The sequence below is a fragment of the Rhinatrema bivittatum genome, chromosome 2 (genome assembly GCF_901001135.1).
Source record: "Rhinatrema bivittatum chromosome 2, aRhiBiv1.1, whole genome shotgun sequence".
In the NCBI taxonomy this organism is placed as follows: Eukaryota; Metazoa; Chordata; class Amphibia; order Gymnophiona; family Rhinatrematidae; genus Rhinatrema; species Rhinatrema bivittatum.
The window spans coordinates 190,899,385-190,914,656 of NC_042616.1; the positions used below are offsets into that span (position 1 = coordinate 190,899,385).

General features: G+C 43.7%; 1 protein-coding gene across 4 annotated transcripts in view; it reads right to left on the minus strand.

Annotated features, from left to right (window-relative positions):
• VWDE (von Willebrand factor D and EGF domains) overlaps positions 1–15,272 on the minus strand; it is a 268,951-nt gene that overhangs the window by 200,655 nt on the left and 53,024 nt on the right. For all 4 annotated transcript variants that reach the window (XM_029588981.1, XM_029588980.1, XM_029588982.1 and 1 more), the window contains exons 2-4: positions 13,083–13,261; positions 8,068–8,299; positions 2,989–3,242 (exon numbers count right to left, since the gene is read on the minus strand). In XM_029588981.1, the coding sequence (XP_029444841.1) occupies positions 2,989–3,242; positions 8,068–8,299; positions 13,083–13,261 (665 nt within the window). The remainder of the gene's footprint in view (positions 1–2,988; positions 3,243–8,067; positions 8,300–13,082; positions 13,262–15,272) is intronic.

The window sequence follows — 15,272 nt, forward strand, 5'->3', positions numbered from 1 at the left end:
TGCCTGCTGTGCTGTCGGTAGCTTTTCTGATTGACTGTTCTTTTTCCTTTCTTTCTGTCTCACCTATACATTTATCCTCTGTTCCCAGGAGCAATAGTAAGAGGAGGTTCCCCTGCAGGCAGGGATATGACCCAATATTTTACCCAATAAGGCGCTGGGAGACCCTCTTCTTTCCTCCCCTAATTCTCTCCTCTAGAAAGAAAGGAAATACAATCTTTTTAAAACATTTCTTTCATATAGCTTTGCATGTTATTGAATAAGTATAGAGAGTGATTGGCCCCTGCACTATAAATGTATCAGCGTGAATGTGAACGAGAAGTAAGATACGAATGTTGGAAGCGGGTGAAGTATGGTTAGGGAGTGTGTTGTGATGCCTGCCGGGTACCTAAGGACTGTCAAAGCTGTTTTGCAACAGGCAAGTGTCAGGATATAATGCAGCTTTTGCAGTACAATCTCTCCAAAAAGAGAAAGACAAGGCTCTAAAATAGGACCTTTATCTCACTTTTTTCCCAGGACATTTTTTTTCTGATCCTATTCCAATTCAGTCAAACAGAGTAGAAAGATGGAAGGTGGCACGGGCCTCTCCTGATTTTCCAGGGGAGGGAAATAAAATGTTTTTTTCCTCCCATAAGAAAAAATGGGAGTTTTGTGGGCAACAGGAAAGCTATCCAGATTTGCTCCTACTGTGGGAAGGAATAAATCTATTAAGGGTAGTCACCAAGTAGAGGTCAATAAAAGCTATGAGGTCAATGTTTAATAAAGTGGAAAATGGATAACTTAGCCGGCTAACGTTAGCCAGATAAGTTATCAGGGATATTCAGCGGGATAAACATCCCGCTGAATTTTCTCAAATTAAGCTATCCGGATATAAGTAGTCAGCTAATTTTGAAACCTAATTGGCTATGTTTAAATATCAGGATTCAGAGTTATCTGGGTACGTCCTAGATAACTTTAATCTTAACCAGCTATATTCAAAGAATATAGCCGATTACGTGGTGATGAGCCCAAAAAAACAAAACACAACTTAGCGGGCCTACTGGTGCAACTCCCACCTCTTACCCCAGCGACACTTAATATCGAGTCTGCCAGTTCATCCCCCTTCCTCTCCACTAAGTTAGATAAAAAGTTTAAAACCTATTGGGCTAATAGATGACCTTCCCCCCAGTGCTTTCTCATTGTACCTGAATGTAACTCACCTTGAGCTACCAATGAAAAAACTTGAGCTAAATACACAATAAATAAGTAAATAAATAAAATAACCCTTACTTTTGGCCCTTGCTTTATTTCCCCTCCCCCTCGCCACACAGCATCCCCCAAAACCTTTTGAGCTGCTGACAGAGTGGAACACTCACACCACTCCCAGTGGCTTCCAGCAAAGCTTTCACAGCAAGCTGGAAGAGTGAGCTCCACTCTTCCAGCTTGCTGGAGTGTAGTATGATCCCAATGGGCTGAAGGCCTGGGGCTACTGGGTGGGGATGGGAGGAGGGGCTTGGAGGAGGAGTTATTTTGCGAAACCGTGGGGAACAGGTGTGGCTATTGACCCTTAAACATTTTATCTTTTTTTGAGGTGGGGGGAGGTAGGGGGAAGGGTGATAGAGCCGATAGGCCCACTAAGGGGGTCATTATTTAAAGCTAGCGCACGCAAAAAGGGACCTCGTCTGGGGCGGACGCCGCGAAGACAGCGTGGACGGCGAAAAGGTAAGGAGCCTTTTCGCTGCCCATTTCGTGCCCAATAGCACCACCATTTATGAAGTTGCTATTGGGTGCGATAGCTGCCGGCTTTCGCAGACCTGCCCCCGCTTCACCTCCCCTGCCCCCCTGCACCGCGCGATTCACGCCGCCACTGTGTTTTAGAAAATATAGGCCTAAGTTGGTTGGTTTATTTTGGAGGGGGCACATGTTACCATTTAACTGGCTATATGTTTTTTTACTATAACCAGTTAAGATTAAAGTTATCTGGGAATACATTCCCAGATAATTTTAACACTGCTCTTGGTCCCATCTAGAGTTAGCCAAATAACTTACTCAGTTAACTCTAAATATCAGAGTTAGCCAGATAAGTTATTCAGCTAAATTAACTCTGCCTCAGAATGTGCCCAAACTGCATTCAAGTAATCCGGATACATTTTATCTGTAAAATTAATTATCCGGATACAGGTTATCTGGATATGTGGTGATGATATTCAAACCTTGGCTTTTATATGGATAGCTCAGAAGTTAACCAGAAAAATCCCATTGAATATCCACCTCTATATATCTAGTTGGATAAGATAACCCTTTGTGGTTTGAAATGGAGGTAGAGTGAAGTACAATAAGTACAGGCCCTGCCTCTTGCACATCCTAAATGTCTATTGTGAGACCCTCCATGTAAACTATTGAGTGTTGCAGAACATACTAAGTAGCAGCCAAATATCTCTTTTTGTCAGCAGATAGTCAGGGCACCCTGATATTCAACCTTTGCCTTGTAGAGAGTAAACCTCTGGGTAAACTGAGCCTACTGAAATTACAGCAGAAACAATCATCAAGAATCAAATATTTTACTTACTTGATTGTTAGCTCAATACAAAACTCTATCTAAGCTTTAACTCTTTCTAGAAGATCTGTAGCTCTCAGCTGCTCTTCCTTTCATATCTCAGGCATGAACTGCAGCTATCCTCCTCTAGAAGCTTCAACCCCACAATAGTTCTATGCCAAAGGGCTGGGGGGATGAGAGGAAAAGCCGGGAGCACTGCAGCCTGTAACTGTTCCCCATAGAAAGCAATGGGGCATTTTTAAGCTCGGTTCTCCTAACATACTGATCCAATGTTCCTAGTTTTCAGTCTTGACCAAGACTTCCTGCATGCCAAATGTGGTGAATTTGCATCCCTTTTTTGGAGCATTATTATGGACAGACATGCATTGATCCCTTCAATATAATTTTTTCCAACATTTTGAATGTTGGAAAGCAAAAACATAAGTATTGTAGAAAAATATTTTATTTTAAAGTACCCGGTCTCCAAGTCTGAGGTTTATGCCGTCCAGCTCTAGCAGTGAAAATGGCTGAACAGTTGTCTCCTGCCGCAGTTCTTCCTTGATTCCTTTAGAAGAAAGCCTGGACCATGCTACAGTAAATCCCAGGGAACTCTTTGTAGAAGATGTGTCAAAGGAACATTTTAGGTAAATGCTGTGACCCTTCAATTCTGCCACAATGTCAGGAATAGCTGGAGGTGGTGGTGGCAATGATGACGGCACAGACAGTTTACCTAGCAAGATAAATTATTTAGTTATTATATTTTGTTCTTAAGCAGAATGGATAATGGAACATGGACAATAAGGAGTACATTTTAAAAAGGGTTTCATGCATAAAAATAGCATATATGCACACAAAGGGCCAGATTTTAGTAGGTACGCGCGGGCGTAGAATTGTGCGCACAACCCGGCATGCACAAATCTACGCCCGATTTTATAACATGCGCGCGCAGCCGCACGCATGTTATAAAATCCGGGGTCGACACGTGCAAGGTGGTGCACACTAGTGCACCTTGCACGCGCCAAGCCCTCGGGGAGACCAGCTGGCTTTCCCCATTCCCCCCCCCCCACCTTCCCCTCCCTTCCCCTGCCTATCCCGCCCCCCGAGCCCGAACCCCCCCCCCCCCCCCGTAGCTTTATTTCACAAGTTACGCCTGCCTAACTTGCGCACACCAGCCAACGCCGGCGTGTGATCCCCCAGCCCTGCAGAGGCCTCTGGCCATAAGAACATAAAAACATAAGAACATGCCATACTGGGTCAGACCAAGGGCCCATCAAGCCCAGCATCCTGTTTCCAACAGTGGCCAATCCAGGCTACAAGAACCTGGCAAGCACCCAAAAAAACCAAGTCTATTCCATGTTACCATTGCTAGTAATAGCAGTGGCTATTTTCTAAGTCAACTCAATTAATAGCAGGTAATGGACTTCTCCTCCAAGAACTTATCCAATCCTTTTTTAAATACAGCTATACTAACTGCACTTACCACATCCTCTGGCAACAAATTCCAGAGTTTAATTGTGCGTTGAGTGAAAAAGAACTTTCTCCAATTAGTTTAAATGTGCCCCATGCTAACTTCATGGAGTGTCCCCTAGTCTTTCTACTATCCGAAAGAGTAAATAACCGATTCACATCTACCCGTTCTAGACCTCTCATGATTTTAAACACCTCTATCATATCCCCCCTCAGTCGTCTCTTCTCCAAGCTAAAAAGTCCTAACCTCTTTAGTCTTTCCTCATAGGGGAGTTGTTCCATTCCCCTTATCATTTTGGTAGCCCTTCTCTGTACCTTCTCCATCGCAATTATATCTTTTTTGAGATGCGGCGACCAGAATTGTACACAGTATTCAAGGTGCGGTCTCACCATGAAGCGATACAGAGGCATTATGACATTTTCCGTTTTATTCATCATTCCTTTTCTAATAATTCCCAACATTCTGTTTGCTTTTTTGACTGCCGCAGCACACTGAACCGACAATTTCAATGTGTTATCCACTATGACACCTAGATCTCTTTCTTGGGTTGTAGCACCTAATATGGAACCCAACATCGTGTAATTATAGCATGGGTTATTTTTCCCTATATGCATCACCTTGCACTTATCCACATTAAATTTCATCTGCCATTTGGATGCCCAATTTTCCAGTCTCACAAGGTCTTCCTGCAATTTATCACAATCTGCTTGTGATTTAACTACTCTGAACAATTTTGTGTCATCTGCAAATTTGATTATCTCACTCGTCGTATTTCTTTCCAGATCATTTATAAATATATTGAACAGTAAGGGTCCCAATACAGATCCCTGAGGCACTCCACTGTCCACTCCCTTCCACTGAGAAAATTGCCCATTTAATCCTACTCTCTGTTTCCTGTCTTTTAGCCAGTTTGCAATCCACGAAAGGACATCGCCACCTATCCCATGACTTTTTACTTTTCCTAGAAGCCTCTCATGAGGAACTTTGTCAAACGCCTTCTGAAAATCCAAGTATACTATATCTACCGGTTCACCTTTATCCACATGTTTATTAACTCCTTCAAAAAAGTGAAGCAGATTTGTGAGGCAAGACTTGCCCTGGGTAAAGCCATGCTGACTTTGTTCCATTAAACCATTTCTTTCTATATGTTCTGTGATTTTGATGTTTAGAACACTTTCCACTCTTTTTCCTGGCACTGAAGTCAGGCTAACCGGTCTGTAGTTTCCCGGATCGCCCCTGGAGCCCTTTTTAAATATTGGGGTTACATTTGCTATCCTCCAGTCTTCAGGTACAATGGATGATTTTAATGATAAGTTACAAATTTTTACTAATAGGTCTGAAATTTCATTTTTTAGTTCCTTCAGAACCCTGGGGTGTATACCATCCGGTCCAGGTGATTTACTACTCTTCAGTTTGTCAATCAGGCCTACCACATCTTCTAGGTTCACCGTGATTTGATTCAGTTCATCTGAATCATTACCCATGAAAACCTTCTCCATTACGGGTACCTCCCCAACATCCTCTTCAGTAAACACCGAAGCAAAGAAATCATTTAATCTTTCCGCAATGGCCTTATCTTCTATAAGTGCCCCTTTAACCCCTCGATCATCTAACGGTCCAACTGACTCCCTCACAGGCTTTCTGCTTTGGATATATTTAAAAACGTTTTTACTGTGAGTTTTTGCCTCTACAGCCAACTTCTTTTCAAATTCTCTCCTAGCCTGTCTTATCAATGTCTTACATTTAACTTGCCAATGTTTATGCTTTATCCTATTTTCTTCTGTTGGATCCTTCTTCCAATTTTTGAATGAAGATCTTTTGGCTAAAATAGCTTCTTTCACCTCCCCTTTTAACCATGCCGGTAATCGTTTTGCCTTCTTTCCACCTTTCTTAATGTGTGGAATACATCTGGACTGTGCTTCTAGAATGGTATTTTTTAACAATGACCACGCCTCTTGGACATTTTTTACTTTTGTAGCTGCTCCTTTCAGTTTTTTTCTAACAATTTTTCTCATTTTATCAAAGTTTCCCTTTTGAAAGTTTAGCATGAGAGCCTTGGATTTGCACACTGTTCCTTTTCCAGTCATTAAATCAAATTTGAAGCACTTTTTCAAGCAGCCCATATCAGCATGACTTCCTCATTTTTTTAAATCTGAAACTTAAAGCAAAACTTAACTTTCAGCAGTCACCATTTTGTTAAGTCATTTCTCTATTGGATTTCAGAGAGAAGAAAGAGACTTTATGAAGCTCTTAGAGTGAAAAAAATGTTTTAAAACACCATTTAGCTAAAAAAAGAAATATGAGCTGTTGCCTGTTCTTTTCCCCTATGAGGAAAGGCTGAAGAGGTTAGGGCTGTTCAGCTTGGAGAAGAGAAGGCTGAGGGGGGGGATATGATAGAGGTCTTTAAGATCATGAGAGGTCTTGAACGAGTAGATGTGAATCAGTTATTTACACTTTTGAATAATAGAAGGACTAGGGGGCATTCCATGAAGTTAGCAAGTAGCACATTTAAGACTAATCAGAGAAAATTCTTTTTCACTCAACGCACAGTAAAGCTCTGGAATTTGTTGCTAGAGGATGTGGTTAATGCAGTTAGTGTAGCTGGGTTCAAAAAAGGTTTGGATAAGTTCTTGGAGGAGCAGTCCATTAACTGCTATTAATCAAGTTGACTTAGGGAATAGCCACTGCTATTAATTGCATTAGTAGCATGGGATCTTCTTAGTGTTTGAGTAATTGCCAGGTTCTTGTGGCCTGGTTTGGCCTCTGTTGGTCTGACTCAGCATGGCAGTTTCTTATGTTCTTACTGTGTCATATTAGAAGTCACTAATCTCTTGAATATTACATTCAGTGTACTGTCAACCAAAGTTAAAATCAGTGCTGTAGAAAGATTACAAGTCTATCTGAAGTCTCTGCATTACAGTACCCAGATTCTATGTTTCATTGTGTATGACTGACAGGAAGGTGAACAGCAGTCTATGCTCTCTCAGCCTTTCTGTAAGTGTCACTCAGTTTATGTCAATGAGCACACGGTAGTGTGTGCTTTATATCTTGAAATCTTAACTGCTTCTTCTCAGTGTCTATGCATGTGCACACTATTGGGTGCATTATAACACTAAAACCCCACAGTCAGTGCCACTAGTGATCTGTTTAAAATTTCATCATCCACAAAGTTGAGGTGGTAAAGATTCAACAAAAATTGAAAAACCACACCAAGGGAATCGCAGAAGTACATTTAATCAAAGCTGCAATCCGTGTAATAGCAAATATTCAAAAGCTGTTCATCCCCTGATGATTAAAATTCATCATGCCATTGCCAGTGGCATCAAAGAGCAGTTATAAAAAGAATGGGAGAGGAAGCGGAAAGTTTGTTCCTCTGCAGGTACATAGGATGAGCACAATCAACACTGATGAAAGCACTGATCAGACAAGGAGTCCCCCAACCAAAAGAAATATTTTTTTAGAATGTGGAAACTAGATATACACATACAGACAGTGTCAAATAAGAATCTGGAATATTAGATGCCTGCTCCTATTTGTATTGTTCCTATCAACCAGGGGCAGAAGATGACAGAGTCACTCATCAATGGGTGGTCAATAGCAGTGGAGAAGCCAACACCAGTAAATCTAAATCTTGTCCTCCTGAACACCGTCTGCAGGAGATCTATCACATCATCAATCTATCACTTTCTATTGCAACTGTCCCTGCTGCCTTCAAACATGCTGCGATCACACCACTCCTCATAAAAACCTCATGGGACTCTACATGCCCTGCTAGCTATTATCCAATCTTCCTCCTCCCTTTCACATTCAAACTACTGAAACATGTCGTTCACCACTTCTTTTCACTTTTCTTCTTATCAAGTCATTCTTGATCTACTCCAGTCTGGCTTTTGCTCTGTACATTCCACAGAAACAACCCTTGCCAAAGTCTCCAGTGGCCTTTCCTAGCCAAAGCCAAGGGCTTTTGCTTTCAATACTGATGATCACTCTTTTCTCTGTCCTCATTAGGAATTTGGGACATCACTATGTTAAGAAGAAAAGGAAGATAAATCTGGAGATATATCAATGCTACCATTTGATGCCTCACCTTCTGCACAATATCCCATACAACCCTGGGTAGGCTGCAGTAAATATACAAAGAAATCTCCACAGTTTGTTAAAGTGATAGGAATTCGGAAAAGGCAACAATTCTTTGTGGTGCTAAAGAAAAACTGCCATGTTGCACAAGCTGTAAGCTTCTTGCTTTCTCCAGGCTGAGGCAAGGTCTCTGACTCCCTCAAAGACAACCAGATGGGGGCTTGAGTTCCACAGTGGTTCATCTGTAATAGAAAATAAAAACAGCAGTAAGAAACATGTATTGGATTATTTTTATTTTTAAAATCTTTCCAAAAGGGAAATTACTTACCAAAATGAATATGCTATTTTGATAAATGAAAGCTAATAAAGTGGTTGGCTAGAGAGGATTATTAACAAGCATATCATGGCCCATTTTCAAAGTGCTGCTGAATAGCCAAGATTGCTAGCTATATTAAGAAAGCTACTGTTATCTATAGGATAATTTTCAGACAATTTAGCCTGCTAAATTGTAGCAGAAAATGGCCCCTGCTAAATTGTAGCAGAAATGGCCCCTGCCTTGAAAAATTACCATATGCAAGCCCACCTCAAAGCCAGGTCTGCAACTAACGTCCACCACTCCAACCCTGGGCTCATCAAGCTCTTCCTGCAAAGTCCAAACATCCTTCCAAAGTCCCCAGCCACCCCAAAATACAAATGTACTTCTAATGTCCTCTCCAAAGCTCAATCAAACCTCTAAACCTACCCTTGAAGCCAAATCATATCCCCAATGTCTTACATAGAGCAATCTCTCTCTCATCTAGATGACCCACCCAGCACTTTTCCATCTCCCCTTCCTCCAAGCATCCCCAGGAGACACTACCCTCCATTCAAACCCCTCTCGCTATCTTTTCCCATCATTCTGCTACATTTTGTTTACTCACTCGCCCACTCAGAAAACCCCATTCTATCTGGCAGATGAAGGACTGCTTATGTCTTCTCTGCTCCAGCACAGAGTTCCAAATGAGGTGTATAGCACTACTTATTGGCCTTTGGAGTCCAGCACTGGAGCAGGGAGGAAGTAAGCATAATTCCTCTTTTCAGCCAGAGTGGGGATTCTGGATAGACTAGGGAGGTGAGTAGAGGAGTAGAGAGGTGGTAGTTAGTGTCTGGTTTGGAGGGGGATCATTGGGACAATGCTGGGGAGGTGATGTCTGTACAAGAGGAAAGATGATCTGTGGGAGACAGGGGGAGGAGGTCATAGGTATGATTGGGCTCTAGAGGGGACACTAGCAGGATGTTTGGCTTTCTGTTGAAGGGAGGAAATCAGGAGGATGTTTGGACTTCTGGAAAGGCAGGGGCCATTACAAAGTTGTTTGGACTTTGTGCTAGTGAGGATCAGGTCACATTATTAAATGTTTCACGTGCCGTCCACAGCAGACCGGCGGCACAGCCCCCTCACCTCTCTTCAGTAACTCCAGCGCCTGATCCCTGGTCTCTGGCGGCGGTAGGCCACCAGCTCCGTCCTCGGGCCACCCCGGTGCCTCCGGCTCAGCTACAGACCTGGTGTCCCCGCTCCATGTCGGGCCTCTCCGTGTGGCCCGAGGAGAGATGCTGCTACTCAGCACCACACCCCGCCCTAGGCACGCGCGCATCACTGAACCTTAAGTAGGGCCCGTGGCGGGAACTGAGCCGCAGCCCCGGATGATGACGTCAGTGGAGCACTGGTATTTAAGCCCTGTTATGGTTTGTGGGTATATGGGCCCTAGGCCGAGGTGAGAGACAACACCGCTGACAGGGAGGAGCCCCGTGAGCCTCACCATCAGGAGGCAAGGTCTCGGCTGCTAGTTGTGATTGACAGCAGGAACTGGAGAGAGAGAGAGAGAGAGACTCTGCCCGCAGAGGAGGGAGTGTGGTAGAAAGTCACACAGACACTGGAGTGCCACAGAGTCTGTGAAATGGGGTATACCCAAAAGGGGATTTCTCTGTAGAGCAGGTCCATCAATGGTCCGCAGAGCAGGGTACACCGATGAGGTCTCCTCTGTAGAAATGATACGGCAGTGGTCCGTGAAGCGCGGTACATCAATGAAAGCTCTTGTAGAGATGAAGTATTAGTGGTATGCAGAGCAGGGTACTCACAGTAGAGATGTGAAGGTTCCAGGATTAGCCCTGAGGAGCGGGGCATGAAGCAGTCTTCAGCGCAAGGCCCTCCAAGGAGCGGATAGCCAGAGATGAGGAAAAGGGCCCCCGAGGAGCAGGTACCCAGGAACATCTCACACCAAAGGCAGGAGCTGGAACGGAAGTCGGAAGTGAGCGAAGGATTCAGCAATGAAGGAACTTGTTGCTAAGTCGTAGGCAGGCAGGACCAGCCAACTTAAGAGTCTGTGGAGAATGACGTCATTCGGGGGGGGGGGGGGGTGCCCCCAAGGTTCCCGCCATGATGTGCCTAAGACTGGCCCGGGAGTGCGCACGCATGCCTAAGGAACTCCAAGGGCAAGATGGCGGTCGGCAGCGTCCATTGAGGCCCAGGAATATGGGTGTGAAGGTCCGCATAAGCTGGGTGAGGCCACAAGGCTACCCATAGGAGACAGTGCAGTGAGAAAATTGGTGAGCAACAGCGGTCACAGCCGTCTGCGACCGACAGGCGCAACAAGCCCAGGCTCCACTCCCTATCTTTGCCTTTGCCTTTGCAACAGGTCTCCTTGCTGGTTAAGTACTCGTTGCCTCCTGAGAGATTCTTCTCGTTCCTGTGTTCCTGTTCCTCATTGACCCCAGTTCCCGTTTCCTTCGTTCCTGCGTTCCTGCTCTTCAACCCTTCCTCGGATTGCCTACACAGACTTTGACTCTGCTTTGCCTGACCACGTCATTGACTTGCTCCAAGCCTGGACCTCTGCTTTGCCTGACCACGTCGAAGCTCGGACCTCTGCTTTGCCTGACCACTCCGTTGCCTCTCTCCAAGCCTGGACCTCTGCTTTGCCTGACCACGTCGAAGCCCGGACTTCTGCTTTGCCTGACCACTCCGTTGCCTCTCTCCAGACCCAGACCTCTGCATCGCCTGACTACTTTTGACTATCTCCATGATCAGACTTCAGCCTTGCTTACCACTACTTCCAGATTGCCGCCAGCCTTGACTCAAGCTTGCTCTACGATGCCTCTTCAGCCTATGTCCTGGACTTGGCCTATTCAGGCTTCGGCCTGCTCTTGCTCGGGCGCCCCCTGTCTGAATTTGTTCCTTTGGCGCCTGGGTCTCCGGGACACTACCTCGTCCAGTACTAGACTGTATCATCTCTCTACTGCTTTCTCTGGGCTGACCTCAGTCTCTCCATTGACGACAACATATGGAGGCCCATCTAAGTCTGCTGGCCCTGGCACCCAAAGGCTCAACCCGCGGGGAACGAGGACTGGTATTGGTGAAGCGCCAGCTGGTCTCCGTCCATCAACCCACTTCGCCTGCCGACGGTAGGGACCTGTAGGTCCCTACCTACGGGTTGAGTCAACCCCACCTCGGTCCAAAGGTCCACCTCCAGCACAACCCTAAAACATCAGGGGGTTCAGGATGGGGGACACTATAAGGGAGATTGGGTATGAGAGGGGCTGGATTGTCAGCTCTTGATACAGGCATAGCATGACTAGATTTAAGCCAGCTATTCCTGTGCTCAGGATTTTATTTTACTTATATATTTGACACCATTTCTTAATCACTTTACAGATAAAAATCGTCCAAAGTAAAGTAAAATAAAACACAAAAAGCAAAAATTACACAGACAAGACAGCAACGCACAATACACTTCCTTTACTCATATCCCATATGAGCAGATAGCAGACTGATGCACTGCTCTCAGATGCCATGAAACAAGTCTTTAGTGGTTTATGATCGGATTGGCCAGTTAATTAGCCATCTAGTTCTGAAATTAATGCCAGCCAGGTAACTTCTCTTCCACCCTAGCCTTGGGACTGCCCAAAATACAAGTGGTGAAATTTAGCCTTTACAATGCATTTTTAAAGGCTTTGTTCTAGCCAAGGTTAGCTCTCTCTCTATATATATACTGTATATATGGCTTTGGAAAATACCCTGAAAGGTGCAAGCTTTTAAGTCTACTAAGACCCCCTTCCTTCAGACATCCCATAGCTTTTTATTCTGCTATTTCCAAATACACAAACTAGATTGTAGAGATGTGCATTCATTTAAAAAAGAATGGTAATCTGAACTGAAAATAGCCATTTAGTTAAATCCAAAATGCATAAAAAATGGCCATAAAAACTATGAAAAATATTTTTTGCTTCAGAAAATAAGTAAATAAGAACATAACAAGTTGCCATACTGGGCCAGACCAAGGGTCCATCAAACCCTGCATTCTGTTTCCAACAGTGGCCAATCCAGGCTACAAGTACCTGGCAAGTACTCAAACACTAAGTAGATCCCATGCTACTGATGCCAGTAACAGCAGTGGCTATTCCCTAAGTCAACATTATGATAGCAATTGGCAATTTCTTATGTTCTTAGGAACTTAGCCAAACCTTTTTTAAACCCAGCTACACTAACTGATTGCTATGTGCAAGTAGCACACACTATTTTCCAAAAATAATAAAAACTAAATTCATTGGAAAAAAAATAGCCCCTAAAATGAAATTCAGGCTGAAAGTGGCCTGAAAATGAAAGAAACAAACTGAAACAAAAACATTGTCTGTGCATTTTCCTATTAGACTGAGCAATCAGCACAAGTGATAGTAAAATTCTAGTTCAGTAGCTTGAACTAAGTGAAATGAACTGACTTTTTAGAAAATCATCTTTGCAATAGATTTTATTTTCCTAACTAGATGCATTAATACTAAAGCACGCATAGGCATTCTCTCTGCCCAAACAGGCATCAGCTCAACATGGCAAGTTCAGGCAACCTCTTGAATATTGCAAAATAGCAGTACTATAGGTCTCCAAGTTCATAGTTCACCTTGTTTGTCAGATGTAATAAAATAGCAAGATTTACAAGCACTGCTCTAGAATTAAGGAACAGTTGTTTCATCTAATAGTAAAAACAGCTGGACCAATACCTCCATGCACCTTGTTGGCATCTCAGCTGGTTTATCAAAGATCATAAAACGGTACCATCCTGGTGACAGTGAGTAGTCACATATTAGCTCTTGATTATCTGATTGTTGTAGTCTTGAGGAGTCAAAATCAGCACTTCTGTATGGATTCTGAAGAATTTGATGTCCACCATCGGTACATTCTGCAGTTAAGAAACATAACATCAAAACTATCTCTCTAAAATTCTTTGCCAACATGTTTTGGATTTGATTTTGTCTCTGTTGGCCACTTCCTACTTCATATTTGTCCAAGCGTAATAATTGTAATTTACTTTTATTATGACACTGTAGATGAGGGGTCTTTCTTTCATAGCAAACTAAAACATTTTGGGAGGGAGAAGCTTGTAGGGAGATATCTCATGTTTCACCACTGAATCACAAAATAAATCAATAATAGCCAAAGAAGTGTACAGGCCCCAAATGCTTTCACAGCAAGAGAAAGAATCTACCAGGTGAACTTTAAAACAGTACTGTCTAGGTGGAAAAAATAGGCCTTGCCCTGATGCACTGAAGGATACTCTATCAAGATGTGCCTGTTTGCAAGTTCCTGTGTCAAAAGGAGCAAAGCAGATAGAGAGAAAACAATTTAAGCTCATAAGCAGGAGTCATGGATGGGCCAAGCAACTAGAGATTACAAAGACCCCCCACCTTTGGAAGAGAGAGGAGGGGCAGTCATAGATGGAGAAAAAAGGTGACATTGGCGGACAGCTTGGCATACAGACGTGGCAGTTCTCCCCCTGAAGCAATGGGAAGAGGGAAGAAGATCTGCAATGTGGCAGGACCCCCCGAAGTAATGGGGAGGGGAGAGGGAAAGACCTCCAATGCGGCAAAGGATCTTCCACCCACCATGTGATCATTCATTAGCTTATGCATTTTAGCAGATGGAAAGTATAGTAAATCAGTGATGGACTGTTAGGGGATTTCCTTGCAGAGGACTAAATACTCTGGTCAAAGAATTGGACTACAGATGGCACTGGAACTTATGGGGGAGGGGGTAAGGAGGGTGTAACTGGGATTTCTTGTACCATTGAATATTCTTGTTTGTTATGGAGGGACTGATTGTTTAGGAGCCCTCCCGGAAAATGTTAGTGGTGTTAAAATCAATAAAAAACCGTTTAAACATAAAAAAAGAATAATTTTATATTATTATGATTGTATTTTTGCTTTTACAAAGAAAATGTAAACCATTGTGAAGGTCAACACCAAACATCAGTATATAAAACCTGCTAAATAAATAAAATAAATAGTAACTGTTAAAAAAAAAAAAAAAAAAAAAAAGATGGCGGGGGGGGGGGGGGGGGGGGTGGGCAAAGAAAAAGGAAAAAAGGAGCACAAACCCTAAAAGTGAAGGGCCCCCTGGGGAAGCAAACCCTGAGGGGAGTGAGTCTGGAGAGCATCTCTGAAAAGAAAGGGAAACCTGAAGCAAACCAGCAGCCCTGCTATTGAGGAGGGAGATTAGGTGTGGCCAAGAGACTGGGGCAGGAGATCAGAGAAAGGAGACTCATGATCAGGTGTGGAGAGTGACATGGAGTCTGAAATGGTGAGGGGTGAGAGCCAGCCCCATACAACCTGATAAGTACCAGATCCTGAAGCCCGTACCACCAGCAGCTCTGCCTGTGCCAAACCCAGGAAGCAAATCTTTCCCCTGCACACATTCTCCAGACCTCCAGCCAGTGTCTGCTTCAGAGGTAAATAGAGGGATATCACCTGAAGCAGTACCAGGGGTAAGCGAGTTAGCCATAAGTATTAATAGATTAAGCAGGCTGAGGTTTATGGCATGTCTGTTACCACCCATGACACAGACCTTTCTTTAGGGAAAACTGGTGCTTAGTGGCCAGGACGTTAGAGACAGAAATTGTTATTTTCTAAATGCTAAACCCTGCCAGATCTAATAAATAAAAGCCTATTTCTGAGGAGAATACACATTGTCTTTTCCTGATTGCAAGTAAGGTGGGAAGGCAACTGGCAGTGTCCCTGTACCCCTAAACTTGCTTACAAGCCAAAAGTAGTCAGTGGTAGCAAATAAAGATATTTTGTACAATATCACAGTAGTGGGCACAAATGTGATCAGTAAAAAAATTTTTGGGTAAAGCATATGGGGCGGATTTTCAGAGCCCTGCTCGCGTAAATCCGCCCAAAACCGGGCGGATTTAC